This window comes from Rhagoletis pomonella, unplaced genomic scaffold (assembly GCF_013731165.1).
Source record: "Rhagoletis pomonella isolate Grant_MI unplaced genomic scaffold, Rhpom_1.0 Rhpom_scaffold_00002, whole genome shotgun sequence".
Taxonomy (NCBI): domain Eukaryota; kingdom Metazoa; phylum Arthropoda; class Insecta; order Diptera; family Tephritidae; genus Rhagoletis; species Rhagoletis pomonella.
Window position 1 is genome coordinate 106,545,110 of NW_023458556.1, and position 21,631 is coordinate 106,566,740.

At 33.9% G+C, this 21,631-nt stretch overlaps 1 protein-coding gene across 2 annotated transcripts in view; it reads right to left on the bottom strand.

The window, feature by feature from the left end:
* LOC118734302 (B-cell lymphoma/leukemia 11A) overlaps positions 1-21,631 on the bottom strand; it is a 301,463-nt gene that overhangs the window by 48,023 nt on the left and 231,809 nt on the right. For both annotated transcript variants that reach the window (XM_036464020.1, XM_036464019.1), the window contains one exon: positions 389-541. In XM_036464020.1, coding sequence (XP_036319913.1) covers positions 389-541 — 153 coding nt within the window. The remainder of the gene's footprint in view (positions 1-388; positions 542-21,631) is intronic.

Below are 21,631 nucleotides of genomic sequence, written 5' to 3' on the forward strand. Positions count from 1 at the left end.
TCGAATGTTCAATATGTGGATTATGCGGATAGTAAAAAAAATCCGAACAAAATTCCTATTCCTAGCCCTATGAGTTAATTTTTAAATCCATTATATTAAAAAAAGTAATAATAGATTCCTTATCCAAGGTATCGATGCCCTGGTATTAGAGGCAGTTGTTACTCTGCTAAAAGCTACGTTCCTATCAATACTTTTTAGATAACTTAACACTGCTGAACTTCTCAAAGGTACAACGATTAATAAAATAATGGGAAAATCAGTTCTTCAATGAAATGACTAACCACTGTCTTTTCTTGCCTTCAGTCCATTGCGGCTTATTAAAAACTTGACCGAATTTAATGTATGTATGTTTTTGAATAAATTTATTTAAAAACTTTTGATCACTTGCCTTGAGTTGAACACTGGCCGTAGTTCTCTTTGTTACATTGTAGCACTTTGTGTTGTATAAATTTAACTATATCCGAAAGAGCAAACGTTTTCTGACAGGATCCACATGTCAGCATATCCTGCGCTGAAGTGTCTGTTTCCATGGCATCTGAGTCTGTGCATAAAAAGAAGAAAAGAGTTTATAAAATAAGCGTAATTTTGGTTCTACGCGACAGTCAGCATCTTACTCTAACTATGTATTATACCCACATGAACTTTCGTACATTGCAGAAGAAACCACCAAATAAAACAATTCAGAGCTAATAAAATGAGTCGATAAATTTTATCCTTAATTGCTAACGCACCAGCAGATTGCTGACACGCCTAAATAAGTGAAGCAAATAAGGAATGTACATGCATAGAAGATTTCCACATCCATAGAATTCGGAGTTATTATATTTTGCTTTCCGGTGCAACTAATAGTCCTACATCTCTTAAGTATATATAATAAAAGTTTATATTAAGTAGTCATAGTCCGGGGGCCATCATCGCAGTGTCGACACTTAATTTACATTACTTAGTAGCTGGGAGTAATCGCAGAAGTCTTCGCTAAGACTTGCAAATATTTATTGTTCACGTCTCCCTCCGATTGCACGCACATGTATAATTTGTATGCTCGAATTCGGAGTTGATATTCGAATACGAGATTTGGTATGGTAATAAATTCATATGGCCTCAAACAATTAATTTGGAAAAAATCGTGTCCAATCGCCCGAAGGCTGATTTCCACCCAAAGTTTATGTGTACAGTGTTGGTAGGTGTGAGTGTGATAAATCCTAATAAAAATATATGTGTTTATAGGTGTGTGTGTGTCTCCACATGAGAGCAATCCCTGTAGGGAAACGCACTATGTAGTATCGAACTGGTTCCGGTCTAAAGCATTTAGAACCATGACAACTTCGCGGTAATTCTCCTTCTCATTGAATCTGATCGGTTTAAGGAACAACAATATCGACACGAATGTTTAAACATATTTATTCATAATTAATAAGCTACTTTAGTATAATTAAACTTCAGTTTCACTGCATTTTTGAATAGAAAACCTTTCTTCGGCCGCTTTCCAAAAAATTAGTCCAGCTTCGGCTACCCTATTCACAGTTTATCTGAGTCGAACACTTTATTAAATAATTTATAAAAATTTCTCAGAATAAATTTTCCAATTTGCTTCTTGTCTTAACCTAATTCATGTAACCGCGAATATGGAATTATAAAATAAAATTAGTTTTGAATGCAAGATAAATCTGTTATGTGTATATTCGACCGTACCACCGAACCAACTTGCAAGCAAACAAATAAAAAGTTCACTAAGTCTAAAGCATTTTTGCAAGGTAATTTCAAAAAAAATATGGGTATTCATCTAAACTCGTAACACCTCGTAACCGCGTAAAACTCGCATATATGTAAAACGGGTTTCCATACAAAATTAAGTTAAGTTTACGAAATTTACGTGGTTACGAGGCATTTACGCCTTTAGATGAATTACACAAATGTATTTTTTTTGCCGAACCTACAATTAAAATTTTTAATGACACCTACATTCACCAATAAAAAACTTTAATAGTTTTATTGGATACTTATTTAGCATTAAGGTGTTACGTTAGGGTAATGAGAACTGAAATCTGGTGTCTAGGTTCTACAATGGGTACCTGAGGTCAATTAACTTTGGGACAAAAAAATTGTGTTCTCATACTTCTGCCGCCAAGGGAGCAGATAAACTTTTACATAGATAGTCAGACGGTCATCAAGACTCTACTTTCATATAATACAAATTCGATCACCGTTGCGGACTGTAAGGAGGCTACAAAAAGGCTAGCAGCGGCTAAAACTATCCACCTATATTACAATTCTAACACTACTATTGTTCTATATTGGTGTCAGAATTTCGATTGGCTTCACATTTTTCCTTTTTTCTTCGGATATATGATCTGTCAAATTTTGGATTCTGACTAAATAATCATGTACTTCTTCAAATTGTTATATCCCGGCTTCTGTTCATCGTAGAGACGTCATTGTTGACTCTCACAAAATAAACCACCTCGTCATAAAAAAAAATATTTTAAAAATAGTTCTTGAAAAGCTCCCATTTTTTTATAGAGAATTAAACAAGGATTACGAATTTTAAATCCCAAATTTACTGGTCTTTACTATGCAAATCAACTTAAAAAAGTTCAACTGTTAATAGCTAAGTTAAGTTTAGGACAATCATAAGTGTAGATGAGTAGATGAGTAGATGAGTAGAGCCCGAGATATACGATTTTAAGAAGTACATGAATGGTCAGAATCATGAAAAAATTCAAACTTTGACAGATCATATCTCCGAAGAAAAAAAAAAATACCTCGAATATGTGTTACCTTATTTCATGTATAGAATCCATAAAAAAATTTGAAGCGAATCGGAGACATATCATTGTTTTTTACGAAATCCGTCCGACTTGTCTATATACATAGGTTGTGACACACTAATATTACTACACATATATGTATATGTATAAATACTATATGTAAATGTAATATGAATGAATGTAAATGTAATGCGACTGCAATATGAATGAATTTCTATTCCATTGTTTTTAGTTTATTCAGTTTGTAATTAGATATTTATATTTCTTTGCTTAAAAATACAAATTTATTTATATTTCTAGTATTCGAACTAAAGAAAGACTACAAAACTAGTTTGTTAGCATATTTTAATTAATGGTAATAATATCCCGCAATATCCCGGGATCCCGGGATTACCAATTTAAGATCCCGAAATCCCGGTATTCACAAAATGGTCCGGGATTGGATGCCTTACCTAGGACACAAGGGTGTGGAAGGTATTGAGCAAGACTGGCTTATTTTGCATATAGTGTCTGGAAATTTTGTTGGATTTTGCATATAAATATTCGACTTATGTACGTGCTTATTTTTGCATATTTGGCAACATTTCATACATTTTCGGGCAAAAAGGGACATGCGTGAAAGAAGGCGAATTTATACATACATATGTTTTTATACGCCTGATACCATCTTGTATAAATTCGCCTTGATACAATGCAATTATACATACAAACTGCTAGGGCTTGAACAAATTCGAACAGATTTGGCATTCATTAAAGCAAATTTTGGTTATTTGATAGTATGTTATACCTACTTCAAGCTTCAAACAAACGGTGTGACATTAAAAGAAAGATTGAAAATTGTGACAACTGTGAAATAGAAATACGAAATGTTGAACATAAATGTATATTAAAACAAACTTGAAAGTATTTTGGCCAAATACCCTGCTAATATAAAAGATATGTTTAGGCGATTCACAAGTCATTTGTTGTCGTAATGTCTAATCGTTTTAAAATTCTTCAATATTAAGTAATGGCTAAATGCGTTTTAAAAGATTCGAAGGGTATAATAATAGCCAATAATATGTTTCCTAGTACATTAAACAGATTTTGGTCAAGTTACAAATCGACTAAAAAGGTATTAACCTTTGAAAAATTTTAAGACTTTAAGACATTGCGACGCTTAAAACGTCTTGTAAATTCCCCAATTGTTTACTGGCTCCAAAACTAGGAGTGAAGACCTATCGAAGTTTTCCCCTGCAGAATTGAGTTTATTCGAATTTTGTCCAACTACATCGACGGATGTGGAAAGGGGGTTTTTTTTTTGTGACCAAAGATCATTTTTGATTGATACCTCATGCTCATGTACCACCAAGCAGATAGGCTTTGGAAATGAACTCAGGGTTACAGACTTGCAAAGATTATTTATAGTTCATACAACAAGAAACTTACTGATTTCACATGCGTTCAAATTAAGCCTTATAGATGACATGTGTAGGCAGTGTAGCTATCACGAAAAAACTGTGGAGCATATAATTTACTAGTGCCCAGTATCCAGCATGCAAGGACTCACGCTACTCGGCAAGGCACGGACTGCAGTAAGCAATCGACAAAGGACCAAAGTGTCTACTAAAATTCGCCAAAGGAATGGCGATGTTCTTTAACATTGCGTGAAATCACTCTTTCATGTGTTGTAAACGCGTCTGGCAACGCTGCGGACCATATATACATACGTCTATGTGAGACGTCTTAAGGTGAGCCAGTATAACCTAACCTCAGCCAGTGTGTATAGTAGACAAAACTTTGCAACTCGGTGCACGCATTTAAGCACAATAACCAAAGAAAAAGCTACAAAATTCTAAATCCAATCCATTTTCAATAAGCTCAATCTCAGAGACGCGATTTTTGTGCAAAGTTGCGCTAATTGGACATTTTAATTCATTTTGATTTAGAAATAAAATACGGTCACACTTTCAGTTTTGGAAAGTACCCACTGTACAATATGTATTTTACAATAAGGGTATTCGCTAAGTCTTGCAAAACCCTTACAAGGTTCACGGATTGCACGGTAGTACCGGCTTTCCTATGGGAAAACTTTGCTACCCGGGCAATCCATACGCCGTGCAAGGGTGTTGCAAGACTTAGCGAATACTGGCTGTTTTTAAGGATGGAGCAAAAGCATTATGGCATAGCGAAAATTTTAAAATGTTGAAAATCGTATGTAATATATGTATGTAGTTTTGAAAAGTAAAATAAACAAATTCTGTTAAGATTAACATTTCGCTGCTATTGTACTGGTGAGGATCTAATTACTATCCGACTGGTTTGTTTTTGGCGATAAATAACTAGCGCTTAACTAGTTTCTCTGCAGGGAATATATTCCTACACATGTATGCATGTTACTGTTCGACCGAAGGTTCGGCCATGCTTCGGTATTCGACCTATTCGGCTGGTTTTTTTTATCTTCGGCTTCGGCCTTCGGCCGAAAATGCCGAACAATAAGGCAATTCACAAGGTGTTGTATTTATCGTAAAAGTACATTATTTTACGACAGTTGTTGAAATTTTGTTGTTGTTTCACATCTCTACATAACACTTTTGAAAATGTAATAACTCTATATCGACTCCTTTGCGCAAAATTATCGTATGTTACAAAAACCAAATTTTAGAGGAAGGTGTTCTTTGTATTTTTCTCTGCTTTGGCTAGCATCATTAATATCAAAGTTTAGCTTAGCTGAGATAGTTAAGAAATATAACTAAATACGAGATTTTTTTTGTAAGGTATCTACATTCTAATTTCTTAGCACATACGATAATTCCGCCCACAAGAAAAAATGCATTGTCACATACGATAAAATTTACAGTGAATTTTTGGAGTTGTTATTGAAAAAAATATATATATGTATATTTGTAACGCAAATAATTTTATTGTATAGATTAATGTTTTTTAAATCTTCACCCGAAAAATTTTTTTCATTCGGACACTTACTTTCAAAGAAAAACAAAAATTTCCAAAACACTGAAAAAATTTTTAATTGTTGATTAAAAAAAAAAACTATTTGGAATTTTGCAACAAAATTTACACGGTGTACTTTTGGACTACAAAACTCGGAGCTTCCTGAATATCATTGAAAAATATTAATCTTGGTAAATTCGGGGAAGCCTTACCCAGTTAATAAATCTTTTTTTTCTTTTTTAAAATTTTGGTTTTAAAATTTATATCTGAAATGATAGATTGATAAATCTCTAATTAATTATAAATTAATTTGTTAATAAATTTTTAAATTAAGTTTGTCCTTTTTTGTTAATAAAATTGATTTTTAAAACAAATAAACAAAGTCGAAGAGTTATGCTGGATTTCCACTAGGCATTAAATGGCAAAAATGACAAATGACAAAGTCGGTCATTAAAAAATAATCGTGTCATTACATTAAAAAAATAATCATTAAGATCATTTCCACATGGCATTTTTTTAAATGGCAGACATTTTTTGTCATTTCAATGCCTAGTGGAAATTCGGCATAACTTATAAAATATTCACAAAAGCTGAATGAATAAACTAGAGACACGAACTTTTTTGTTTTTTTAATGAAAAACCACTACTAATTTTATTCTTTCGTTACCTGTGACAGTTAAAATGAAAATAACTTCTGTCACTGTTGCTGCGTCAGTTGTGGTAGCTGCTGCTGCTGCTGTTGAGAAGGTGGTAGCATTGGCGTTGGTCCCTCTGGATAGATATATATTTGGGTTTGCGTTGTAGCGTTAACAGTTTGCGTAGATAATGATTGGTTGAAAGATTTAATCTCTAAAGATATGGATAACAACGAAGACGTAGTTGAATGTCCGCTATGTATTGAGCCCTTGGAGGTTGATGATCTGAACTTTTTCAATGCACCTGTGGTTACCAAATTTGTCGATTCTGTTTGCACAGGATACGCACCGACGGGAATAAACTGTGTCCAGAATGCCGTAGCGAGTATACCGAAAATCCTGCGGATTTCACGACCCTGACTCAGGAGCAAATTCTGGCCTTCAAGGCACAGAAAAAATAATTCGCGTAACAGAAAACTGCAAGCATTTATCGAATGTGAGATATTTCTCCTGGCAGGATCGCCAATATATCGTAATAACATATTTTATTTAAAACTAGCTTTTACCCGCGGGTTTCGCCCCACGTCTTTATACAAACTCATTTATAAAATCCTTAACATAAGCAACTACCATAGATATGACTTCCCTACAAGAAATCTTACTGGCAAATGATCGGTCAAATGACGGTCAGTGCTGATGCAATAATGCTGCAATTTCCTCACCTGACCAGTTCTTTTGTGTACATGTGACTATGCGTCCCTTTCTCACATGGGTATTTTACCAGCAGTGCTAAAAGGTCTCTTTTCTACTTATTGTATTTCCTAAGGTTATTTTTACAAATACTTTTCTGTGTATTGGTGTATATTTTAGTGTGTTAGTGAAGAGGTCAGAAAAAAAGTCCTTTTCTTGTAGGGTTCATATCAAATTTCAAATTCATGCGACGTATGGTTCCGAAGTTATAGCTGAAACAAAACTCCACGCCTGCGAGATGTGCCACGCCCCCTTTTACAACCTAATTTATATAAACCTTACCATAAGCAACTACCATAGATACATATGACTTCATATACATAAAATTTCAAATTCATGTGACTTATTGTTCCGAAGTTATAGCTGATAAAAAATTCCACGCCTAAGGGTGCCACGCCCCCTTTTATAAACCTATTTATATATATCTTACTATAAGCGCCTACCATAGACATGTCTTCGTACCAAGTTTCAAATTCTTTTGACTTATGGTTTCGAAGTTAGAGCTGATTAATTAAATATTTGCTGGCCGATGGCAGGTGCCACGCCCCTTGTAAAAATTGACGACACATTTGCAAATAAAACCATACCTATAACCTTCCCGGGGTAAAGGCAAATAAGTGTGCAAAGTTTCGTGTGATTCCGTGTCGTGGTTAAAAAGTTATAAGGTAAAACAGACATTCGCATTTATACACTGCCGGAACAAAGTATTGGCACAGCAAATTTTTCACAATTTCTAATATATTTCTAATATTCTAATATTTTTTCGCCAATTTTGTATAAAAATATGGTTCATTCAACAACAAAAAACATAAAAATAAAATTCCTAAACTTTGTGCAAAACTCGCCAAAATTCAGCAAATTTTCATCAAAATTTTCAACCTTTTAATCAGATTTTTTAGAATTTTTTTGAGTATGCAGGAAGGGATTTTTTCAAAAAACATCTTTAAGAAACTATTTTTATTCATAAAAAAACTCCATTTTTGGAGGTATTTTCAAATCGGTCCCGATCGCTTAAATCTTAATATTTTTCCAAAATATTTTGGTGGACGTCTTAGAATATAATAGATTTTATAATTCCAATGGAAAAACAGTACCGATTTTTTTTGTATGGGGAGTGATGCAGTCTAATGTACATACAGTATCGGTCATATCTATAGCACGCCATTTCAAAGTGATATTGTGTGCCACTTATGTTTATTTATTTATTTTAAGAATTTTCAATTAAAATACAGTTCTTTCACTAACAAAACCCATATAAACCCAAGTTTAACAATTTGTAGAAAACTACAAAAAAGTGCAACAAATTTTCACCTAAATTTCAAACTTTTTTCTCGGAAGCGTTTGAAGTTTTCTGAATACACAGTTTAATAGCCCAATCAATTTTAGTCTGATAATGTGCAAGTTTCAAGTGGCTAAAAGTTACCGTTGATTTTTTAGAATTTTTTTCGCCAAGGGTGTTGCGGTTTTCTTCCATATACAAATAAATTGAGTGTATTCATTATATGGAAACCAATGTGACAAAAAAAAATCTAAAAAATTAACGATAATTCGTAGCCACTTGAAATTTGCACATTATCAGACTAAAACTGCAGGGGCTAAAAAACTGCGTACTCAAAAAAATCTTACACTTCCGAGAAAAAAGTTTGAAACTTAGGTGAAAATTTGTTGCACTTTTTTGTAGTTTTCTACAAATAGTAAAACTTGGGTATATATGGGGTTTGTCTGAGAATGAACTATATTTTAATTGAAAATTCTTAAAAATAAATAAATAAACATAATTGGAACACAATATCACTTTGAAATGGCGTGCTATAGATATGACCGATACTGTATATTTCAATTGATCGACGTGGCATATTAAAACTGCGAATAACACAAAAGGTGGCATATTTATACCATAGTTCACGATTGATTCTAGAAACCGCAAGAAAAGAGTTTTCAGAAGAGTAGCTCTGTATAAACTTTCTATTAGTTGGGTTAAATAAAGTAAATTAATTAAAGCTAGCCAGGTCTTTTAGAGACCTCATTCTAAGAAAGGTAAGAAATGTATCACAATTCCATACTGCATGTATGGACCATACATTTAACCCCCCGTTCGTTTGATACATTAAAAAGCCTGCTGGGTTGTATGTAGGTGCATTTAGCAATAACATAAATTTAACATTTCAAAATAACATAAAACAGTTCGAGAAGTATAAGGGAAATTCGTTCCTGCGTTTTTTAGTTCAAATAATTAATACACATATGCATGTACCTTAGGGTGGTCCAAAAAAGCAAGTGAAAAAGTAAAGTCTGAATTTTTATGCTCTCACCCCCTTGGATTGGTCTACACCGAAAAGAATATACCCTTATTTTTTTATTTTGAAATCAAAAAATATTTATAGGTCGCTTAAAGCGCCCAAAGTTTTCCATGTATTTTATATGGCGAAAAAACAACTTTTCGTAGAAATGGTATAGAATAGTTAAAAATCCATGTTTTTCTACCAGAAAACTCTGTTTATCTGCAGGAGATTCCCGATAATAATACCCAATTGTTTACTTAACCATTATTTAATTGCAACTATAATTTATAGGTCCGCCAAAAACCCCGAAAAATGCAATGTGGCGACCAATAAAAAATCGTTAGTATTAAAAAATGGTTAAATAAACAATTGGTTATTATTATTGAAAGTCTCCTGAAGAGAACCAGAGTTTTCCGATCGAAAAATATTGACTTTCAAGAATTATATACCATTTCTACGAAGAAATTTATTTTTCCCATATAAAAATACATGGAAAACTTTGAGCGACCTCTAAATATTTTTTGATTTCAAAATCAAAAAAATAGGAGTATACTTTTTTTTGATATAGAACAATCCTAGGGGGTGAGATCATTACAATTCCGACTTTACTTTTTTTTAGACAACCCTAATGTACCTACAACATTAGAATTGAGCAATGCACACATCTGCTTGTATACGATTTATTTAGCTCCAAAAATTTGCAATAAGTCTAATAGATTTTTTTCTCCAAAGATATTTTATGCATTTCAACCAGAGACCCTTCGGCATTTGCTTATCCCCAACTTATCCTAAAAGCAAATAAAAAATGTGGGCGGGATATTTTAGTCTTTATATGTTGATTGTTGCCCAAAAATGAGTGCAGGCAAATTGACACATGCTGCAATGAGGTATTTATTGAAGGTTTCAATTTCCACACGCCGCAAACCAGAGGGGTTACTTTTATTTCGATTAGCTGCAGGCTACACGCTGTTCTCGTCGCATAAAAAATAACCATTTGACAATGGAATACTCGCTTCGTACACATCGTTCGCCGTACAATGTGTTTGTTCCGGTCCAGTGTTTTGTGGCCACAAGATTCTCCAACAACCGTACAAACATTGGGAAAAATTACGAAATCGACTATACATTAGATTGTATGTACATATACTTACATATGTATATATATGTATATATCTCTAGTAGAATGGTGCTAATTCGAATGAACAATGCAATGTATTGTATAGGTGCATCTGGTAGTTACAAAAACAAACACTTATCGCTTTGTATTGGACAAAAGCTAATTCACAAAGAGATAACTGCTAACTTGTCAATTAGGAAACGTGTAGTTTGTTGATCACTTAATTATTTATGAGTTTAGCTAGTACTACGCAGGATGATTTGGACCTTTGACTAGGCAACAGCGCTGACTGATTGGGTCGACATTAGACCACAAAAAATAACAAATATAAAACTGTGAAGGTTGGCAAGAAATCAATTGCTTCACACATGTAGAACGTGTATTTGTCCATATGTTCGGTTGTTCGTATAATGATACGTTATAAGTTATTGACACTTGCGGGCGGAGAGTTCGATTGTGAGTGCGTTTTTTGTTCCCTATTCTTTACAGCCGGGGGTGATAAAAAAAGGTCACTGATATGTTTGAATATAACGTTCACGAGACAATGCCCGCTAGTTAATATATGATTGACTGGGCTGTGTATAACTAGGACAGAGGCAGTGAGGCGAACATGCAAAGGGATAAAAAATATGTTTTCCTTATTTTTTTATTAGCTAAAAAACGTATTGATTGAGATTAAAGCGGAAAATTGTGGTGGCAAAGTATAGGGGAGATATGCTTTTGTTTATCGAAAAAATTACAAATGGAAAGTCAATTTGCACAAGCACATATAAAAACGATAAAAGTATCAACTTTATATGCTACTGGATTTAATTGTTAGAAAGTCCGCTTTTTTGTTTTGAAAGGAAAAAAAATAAGTTTTTGGGTTGATTAAAAAGTCGAAAATATTTTCTTACAGTAAAATGATTTCACATTACTTTATTAGCGTTGAATTTCACAGTTTTAAGATGACTTTTAAATTTCGGTTTTGTTTGGATAGTTAGTTTTTCATGAAAAGTTGACGAAGATATTTTCATGCAGTAAAATACGTTCACATTTATTTCAATAGTGTTATTGAGCTTTGTACCACGATTTGTTTGTTAGGACAAATGAAAAAAAAAGCTTGCTGAAAGTCTAGAAAAAAGAAGTCTGGTGAGGAGATGTGGTGATCTCCGAAATAGCTGCTATAACTTCTACTGCTTAAGCTTTGTTGTTTTTTCCATTTTTCCTAACAAACAAATCGTGGTACAAAGCTCAATTGACACTATTGAAATAAATATCAATACGCCACAATAAAAATTGACAAATAAATACGTTCTCATTTGTTTTACTTGAGTTTGATTATATAATAATAATAGATTGATTGGCGCTTACACATATCGTCACCTGAAATGCAAAAAGACGTAACAACATTGTAACTAGAGCTCTCGATTTTGTTCGCACATTTTCAAACAGCCCGGGTATATGAGCAGCGAGTACTCGCACACTTGTTCAATGCTCATTACTCGAAAATTTTTTTTATTATGTTGACATTTTTGGTAGCAACTTTTTAAATTTTTCAAATTATTGATATATAATGCAAAGATTGTTACATTGGTATTTAATAATATAATTTATTTAACATGAATTAGAAAGCAGCTGCTGACAAATACAATTTACAAATTTTCTTTTGTTTATGAAATTGTTCAAAAACTCGAAAATTTTGAACAAACATTTGAGCAGTTGAGCAATGAACGAGTTTCGAACGAGTATCGAGCTACTCGCATTGCTCGATACCCGGGTATCTAGAGCTCTAATTGTAACATCGTCGTAACTAAACATTTTTATTTTTTTCATTAAATAATATGGGAGTTGTAATGCGATGAAATCCATCATATCAATTAAAAACTGAATTTTGAATTTTTTATTAGTTACGACTTTTTGAATTTCAGCGACGATGTTTGTTAAATCTTTTTGCATTTCAGGTGACGATATGTTAATGTTCGGCCGAGCTTCTCCTCCGGTTTGTGGCGTGCGCCTTGATGTTGTTACACAAAGGGAAGGACCTACAGTTTTACGCCGACTTCGAACGGCGATTGTATTTTTATGAGAAGCTGTTTTTCATGGCAGAAATATGTACACTCGGAGGTTTGCCATTGCCTTCCGAGGGGCGACCGCTCGATGCTTACCACTACACCACAGCGGATTATATATGGAGTTTTAAAAAGTCTTTTAAACGTCAGTTTTGTTCGGTACCGAACTGAGCGGTGATTTACGCTCTACAGATTCCTATGCCGTTCCAGCAAGAGATTACGCGTACATTCAAAAGTTTGGTTCTGATGCCCTTAATCGAATCGCAGTTATGGGGTTTCCGAATTTATTAAGAATACCATGATCTCGAAATGATCTGTACCTTTCTATGAAGTTTTTAACTCCATTTAGCATTTTTAAGGGTTTTAATTGCACTTTTGCCATCATTAAAGGCTAATCTGTTAAGTTTAAACATTTTTCAGCAAATTCCGTTACATTTTCTGCCTTAAGCTGGAATCACACGATTGCCTCATTTTATACAATTGTTGTTGCACCCGACCCGGTTTATGTTGGATTGGAACAATAATCAGAATATCGGCATCGATTGCCGTACGAGTAAATTTATTGTGAAATCACACGATTCCGACATAAGTTAAGGCAATAATTGGCGCATTACGGCAATCGTGTGATACGGCCTTTACTGCCTTGATTTATTTAGAGCAAAAAAAGGCATCTTTTGGATTGGTAGAATGAAACGATTTGTTTCCGGAAAAAATAATGCAGATACGAATTCATCGCTTGAACGCAGAGACGATAATGATCTCTGCAGACTCCAATCAACCCGACTCGCAGTTTTTCTCCTGGAGCCATAAGAGAAGTTTTAGACCCAACGTTATAACATATTTATATAGTCACAGGTAGGGATGGAGGTTGCAACCGAATATTATTCCCATCCTCAAGTCACCGTCTTCTTCAAAAATGTCACAACTCAAAATAACACGTTTGTAAAAATATGCGAAAAACTATTTATTAGCACATGATAATCATATGGGCAAGGGAGAATTTACCTTATCTGTCAGACTGAACATATTCTACTTATCACGCTTATTACTTGCATGATGAAATCTCCAAAAGCATAAATTTTGAGTTACATCTCTATATTATTAAACGTGCGATATGTGCCTTCGATATCCGGCAATAAATCCACCAATGGCCAATAGTTTGTTATCTGTTTCGTTGCTATTTTTGTGTTATTGTAAGGATATAAAACCCTTCGCATGGTACCTTCAAATGCGTTGGTGTATGTATGTATGTGGTAGCGTACCCTATCCTGACTATATTTGATTGGTGGTTTGGTCTGCAGTCTGGTTAGTTGGTTTGTTGAATATTTCGGTGGTAGTTATGTGCATAGGTATGTAAGATTATTTTCGTAGCACCGATACTACCAGCTAATGTCAGTTCATTGAGACTATAGGTGAAGGTGTGTACGTATGGGCACAGGTAGTTTTACCAAAAGGACGAATATAATGAATTACAAGTACGTTTAGATGCGTTTCTCTATCAGGGTGGCCGTTTTGGGCATTTCTCGTTGGTAGGATGGTAGGACGCTTAAAATTTGAATAGGTTTCTTTTCTCATAAAACAGAAAACATCTAAGGTTTGTTGTAGTGTGCACTTTGTCAGCACGGTGAGTAGGCTTGCCAAATTGGGACAATATCAGTTTTACACTCATCTGTTTCTTGGATGGGTCCAACTGTTGGCCAAATACCTTAAAAAACTCATTGCTTACTGGCATAGGCAGAATTTCACCAATTGCTTTTGGCGATTCTCTCCATATACGCTATAAAAAGTTGAATCCACTGGGTATCTAAAGGGATATCAAGTGATTGACGCAAAGGCAGATTTATAAATCAGATATTTTTCTTTGAAATGCGGTATCGAATCGATAATAGATTCAACAACTTATTTTTTCCAGTAAATCAGAGGATATCAAAGTTTTTAACCGCAGCTCGAAGAAATTAATGGCAAACCCGCAGCGCGCAGATTTTTCCCCCAGCCCGGCGGCTCTTGGACCCGGACATTTGGCAAGCCTAACCGTGAGGCTTATTTTTAGCGGGTCGAATTACATGTCGGTACGTGGGTCTGGGTAAAAGCACACGCCACTTTTTTTGTGTGCTATGTATAATATGTACCTAAATATCTATATACTAGCTATTATTATTTTTATTTTAAGTATAAAAACCAGCAAAAAAGGTTATTTACTTCCGTCAAACGCCGTTTTCTTAAATGGTAGGAAATAAGCCATTTTGGTAGGTTTTTTAACCAGCTCTTGGTAGGAGAAAAAGTTTTTCAGTGGTAACCCTGTTCTCTATGCACATGCACGTATGGCAGATACATATGTATGTACATACACCACCTATATACACTTCATTTACATATATATGTATTTACCTACATATTAACATATTATTTTATAAGTCCACACCGGCGCTGGTACTGGTACTGGCACATGGTTGGATAACTACTTGGTGGACAAATGTTGTGAAATACGGAAGTTAGCAGGTAGAAAAGAAGGTTTACACCTACAACAATCGAGTGTTGTTTATATATACATACATACGTACATATTTGTTTTGCGATAAACCGTGTCCTACCGTAGTATGTATACATACATACATATGTAGTTGGTTCGAGTAGTTCGAGCAGCAGGAGTGTCACATACAATCGTAAATATTGATTTAACATTGCGTTTGCTGTGTGTGCTCCAGGCAATCGGTTTATCTTCGAGCTATAAACAGTGGGACAGCAGCTGATGACTGGCGCAGAAATGACATCTGCTGTCATCAATAAACTCGGCCGCTCTCTAAAAATCCCAACTACAAATTGACACAATGTCATTGCGTATGGTGTTGTGTCCATTTGACATACATTATTCAACACGAAATTATGAAAGGGTGCCAAAAGTTATCATCGACTTATGCCAAACACACGAGACGAACGCATCTAAGTGGATTCTATTGTACATATTTGCATGCATATGTGCATACGTGGATATGCATTTAGTATGTGTGGAAATGGGTGTAATACTGCATCTGCAATCCCAATTCATGACTGTAAGGATATGAAGACGTGACGATGGAACAACGTAATGATCCATTGTGTAACCTTTGACCGGCATTGCATGCATATGGCCACGCTTTGTTTAACCCTTTCTATTCTAACTCTTCCCTTCACGTTATTCAGTCATTCGGTGAGCTGCGCATGAAAATGGTGACAAAGATTCGTTACAGTGATTTTAACGCCCGATATTAACTGTGATTATGACAACATTGATTGTTATATTGTATTGTGAGTTGAATCAAGCTTTCTATTTGCTCAATGCCATCCAAATGTCGCGCCACTTCTAACTTTTGACGCATCATTTGATGAGTGGTTTAATACAATAACTAGGGATTTTCCCTTAGACGGGATATTGTCCTTTTCCCAATCCCATTTACCTTCATTATTTTCATATACATACATAAGTACATATGTATGTATGTATGTACATAATACCTTCAAAATGATGAGATTATTTTCCCAACAAATACTTAATCGGGCTTCAATGTACACATCTGCACATATGTATGTATGTACGTATGTATATTGACCCTCTCAATACGACTATTATTTTTCTTGGTATTTCTTGAGATGGTTTATCAACTTAAATGTGAGCCACGTTTAGTCCTTAAAAGAAGAAAACCACCAAAAATACTTTCATAGATAAATGTGCACATATGTATATATAAAATATGTATGCATGAAAGTATATATGTATATGTATATGCATCCAAGTAGTGCCAATAATTAATACCTATAGTGCATGGTCGGTATTCGCGAACTAGAGCTGTCGCGGAAACTGAATTTCTGCGATAAACAAAGCCGAAATTTCATTAGTCAACAATTTTTTGAAATTTGTTTTCGAAAACGTATGATGAGATTTATTTAGCATCGGGTTATTGCAAGAATTTAAATTTTATTGCAGATTCCGATAGAATACCTATCTACGTATAATATTTGTACGGAAAGATTTTTCTTGAAGGCGACAAACCACTAGAAATGGGCGTGACAATTGTAGGACTCAAGTTAGCAAAACGCAGATTTTATTGAGGATTTTGGCAGAATATCGCTTCTTTAACAATATTCGTTCGGAGATATGACATAGTTTTTTTTTACGAAATCCGTCTGACTTAAAAAATAATGCCGCTTATGTGAAAAATTTACATTTTAAAAATTTGGAGATTTATAGGCGGTTTCATCAGCAAACTAAACGGCAAATGAACATACAAGTCCAGGTCCCTGTTTGAATCAATTTTCTTCAAAATTGCTACTTTTTCTTCACTTCACAAAAAATTTAATCTAAACAAATAAAAATTTTAAAAATCGGGTTCAACTGGTCTCTTGCTAGTTTTATACGCTTTCATAAAAAAAAATGAAATTGGTTGAAAGATGAAGGCACCAGTGAATTATGAACATTAAATGCTAGATTTGAACCAATAAGCACTTGGTCGTTATGATAAAAATAGTTTCGTTCCTCAAATTTTCTTAAAAAAATTGTATAATTATCAAAAGGAAAAAAATGCTTTCAGAGAATGAGAGAAAAACCAATAAGTAATTTTTAAGCAAAAAACAAAACCAACTTCAATTCTCATATAAAAATAAGATACCATCTTTCCTTAAAAAAAAAGAATTATAAAAATCGGTTAACGTGGTCCAAAGTTATGCGGTAACATATCGCACACCGTCTTCAAAAGAGTCACAACTCAAAATAATACGTTTGTCAGAAAATGCGAAAAACTATTTCTTAGCACATGATAAATAATCATATGGGCAAGGGCGATTTTACCATAGGTTTTTTTTAACAAATTATAACAAAAATTTGCTCCAGCTTTTGCTGAAAGTTAAATAAAAGATCTGTGTACATTTTTAGCGCATAATCTCAAAATTGCCAAATTTTGAGTCGTGACTCTTTTGAAAACGGTGTGCGATATATAAAAAAAAAAAAATATTCCGACGAATCGATAACCTTTCTCCTTTTTGTGAGGTCGATTAAAAGGTAAGAAAAAAATTGCAAAAATTGGCAGTTCTGTCAAATACATCGCGGACGCAATTTTTTGTTTACATAGCTGTTTTTTTATCATTTGGCGATTTGCTAAATTATTCGCAAATATACTGGCAAACAAGCAAAAATATTTACAAAGCTCGATATTCGTTGATTCTTTAATAAGGTAAAAATTCAGATGTGCTTTTCTTTTTTAACCGACTTCACAAAAAGGAGAAGGTTATCAATTCGTCGGAATATTTTGTTTTTTTATGTATGTTACCGCATAACGTTGGACCACGTTAACCGATTTCTATCATTCTTTTTTTAAAGGAAAGGTGTTACTTCGCAGGTGGTCCCATACTAATTTGATTTAAATCCGATCATTGGATCATGAAGAAAATAACGATAATCTTAAATTTTTATATGAGAATTGAAGTCGATTGTGTTGTTTTGCTTAAAAATTATTCACCTTTCATTTTCCTTTGGCAACACAGAACAGCTAATGGTTTGACACTTTTCAGATTTTACAACCAAAAAATCTTCGGGTGAAATCTTGCCACTTCTGATAAAGAGAGACCTCACTTACTCCTGACTACGGGAACGCTTTCTGGTAAATTCTGGCAAACACTTGCAACTTATGCCGAGTTGTGGAACGCAACTAATATTAGTCAGAATGTACGCATCAGCTCAGGTTATGCTTGCTCAATATGGATAAAAGCAGTAGGCCTCATTTTATATGTACATCCTAAATAGTATGTTGCTTGCCACTGTACATGACTGGCCCATAATACCAAACTAACAACTAAACAAGTAAATTTTAGCAAAAAAACCGAATTCAATTCTCATATAAAAAAAAATATATATATATATATCTTATGATCCACTGATCGGATCTTAACCAGATTAGTATGGGACCACCTCTTTCCGATGCAAAAAGAAAAATCGGTTCACGTGGTCCAAAGTTATGCGGTAACATACATAAAAATAAAAAAAATAAAAAAATAAATAAAAAATAAAAAAAAATAAATATTCCTCCTCCTTTTTTGGAAGTCGGTTAAAAAGTCTGAGATAAACTTATGGTTAGATGTGGGCGGTATCACATGCACTTTCCAAAATTCTATAATAATGTTACTTATTTCAAGGGATTGTTGTTAGTATAAATTTTGAGTAAATTAGCGTCCTTAAATTTCGAAATATCGAAGTTTCAAGAATTTCTGAAATTTGCCGTTATATGAAAAGTGGGAGTAATTTTAGACCGATTTCAATAATTTTTTACGTTTTTTCTTATGTAATAATAATAATAGATTGGCGCTTACACATATGTTAGAAATACACTCGGAGGTTTGCCATTGCCTGCCGAGGGACGACCGCTGTTAAGAAAAAATCTTTTTTCTACATTTCCAGCGATGTTGCTTTGCCAGGGTTTGACCCAGGCGTTGCAGAGTGGAAGCGCGCACTGCTTACCAATACACCACAGCGGCCGAATAAGCGAAATAATCGTACAAAACTTGGTACAAATTGATCGAACGGTTGCCGAGACATTCACACCTGGCTATAAGTGGGCGGTGCCACGCCCATTTTCCAAAATTTTATCATAAACGTGTTTTTGTTGTACTTTTGTCTATGGAAACTTTTATTTCATGCATAATTACTTTACGCCAGTCACAAAGAGATGTCCCACCAGTCACAACTTTAAATATCTTTTAATATTTCTTTGAAGATTATAAAAACCTCATTTTTATTGAAAACGAAAGCGTATAATTCATATTTTACAAAACAAATACATCGTTCGTAAAATTAAGTGTTTTGCCTAAAATTCATCTTTGAGTGCACGCGGGTAAAATAAAGTTCTTTTCAGTGTCCCACCAGTCACATTCATTCAAATGATAGTTACATAAAACTAAGAAATCGTTTGTTATTTTTGTTAAAGCAATTTTATACATTAGTTTTCGTTCTATGTTAAAAAATATCTTTCGCTGTTGTATAAGTTCCGACGACATAGTTAAAATTCACAATTGATCACATTCTGGAGTAAAATGTCCCAATAGTCATAATAGAATTGCCCATTTACTGATTTCGTATTTCTCTAAATTATAATATTCTTATTACGTTTAAAATCATTGTAAATATCAAATTTCAGTGAATAAGCTTCAGTAGTTACTAAAATATAACAGTTCTCGTATTTCTGAAAACTACCGTTATATGGGAAGTGGGCGTGGTTGCGGTCCGATTTCGCTCATTTTCAGTACCAGCCTACCTTGGGTAAAGGGCAATCTACATACTAAATTTCGTTAAGATATCTCAATTTTTGCTCGAGTTATAGTGTACACGGACGGACGGACGGACAGACAGGCATGGCTTAATCGACTTCTCTTTTCATTCTGATCATTTATACATTTGTCTATATCTATCTCGATTCGTTTTGGCTGTTACAAACAACCGTTATGGGAACAAAGTTATAATACCCTTGTGCACAAGTGCGCTCGGGTATAACAAAAGCTAAATGCTGGCATGAATAAAATTCGCACCACCTAACAAAATTGACTAGTGGGATACCCATAGTAATTGCATTTATGGAATGGATATCGGTCGTCTCTGTGTTTTATTGCTTACGCGTACACCAAGCTCAACTAATTGCGAAATATTTATGCCGAGCGAAGTCATCGAGGTTAAGCAACCTCGGGCTCTTAATTTATTCTACTTTTTCATTATTTGTACGTAAGTATATAAAGATGTATGCATGTATTTATGTACATATGTATGTATACATATATTAAGCATTTGTATTGTGTTATCTGACAGTTGGCCATCATGAGGGGGGAGTAGATGTAAAAATTGGCGAAATAGAATTTTGGCGCCAATTGAATTAGAATTCGGGGTTAAAGTTAAAAGGATAGCGCAATATCGAAGCTCTAAGTAATATAAAGTAATCGAACTTTTCTTATTCCATATGCATTACAAAATCTGTAAGATGCTGTTTTTAATATACATGCATACTTTCATTTGCATTAATTTCTCTGTGACTAATGCCTTTAGATTTGCCATATATTAAAATTTAATATAATAAAGTGGAAGTCTGAGGTAGCTAAGACTTATTAATGTTTTGTCGATCATTTTTCCATTCCCATTTTTCGATTTTTTGAATGGGCTAAGAAACTGCATTCTCAGTTTTTTTCTAAAGAGTGTAATAAAAAGTGCAATATTTTAATGAAAATTTGCAGAAGTTTCTATAATTTTGGAAATGGTTTGGAACTCTGATTTTTGGGGTTTTGGTTGTAGAATTAACCTTTTTTTTATAAAAAACTAGCAATTACCCGGCGTGCTTCGCTGCGCCTTAAATGTATTTTTGTGTTGTAACTCTCCCCCTAAGCTCTTATGGCCTCATTTACAAAATATTTTTAAAGAACTTTATGAAGTTAGATTTAAAAAAAATCGATCTATGAAGCATTGTTTATTTTTTTTTTGAGTTAATATATTTTCGAAGGTAATTAGAAAATATGTAAAGAACCGACTTTCTCTTGGAAATTTAATTTATAATCTTATAACTGGAGTCTACTATCGCACCCATCCCTCAAACGTGTATTGATTCAATATTCAAATAACGTATATTTATATAATTTGAAAAAATCTCCCTACTATACAAATATGTACAGCAATATTAACTAATATTTTCAAATGTTGTGAGAGGGAGTAACAAAACAAAATTACTTTTAAGGCGCAGCGAAGCACGCCGGGTATTCGCTAGTTAGTTAATATTGCTGTACATATTTGTATAGTAGGGAGATTTTTTCAAATTATAGCGCGTGCGATAGTAGACTCCAGTTATAAGATTAGAAATTAAATTGTTGTCAATGTTTTTTAATAATTGTAAACATTCGCCAGCTGTTTCTGTTTATTTATTAGTAAAAGGCAGGACTGCCAATCTTGCGGCAAAACAATAATAAAAATCCAAAAAAACACGTAAAGCCAAACAGAATTAATTGCAAAACGTGCAATGATACACACATTAAATTTCTTATGTGCACCCTCCACACAGACCCCAATCACTTCTGAAAATTTCATTTTATGTGCACCCTC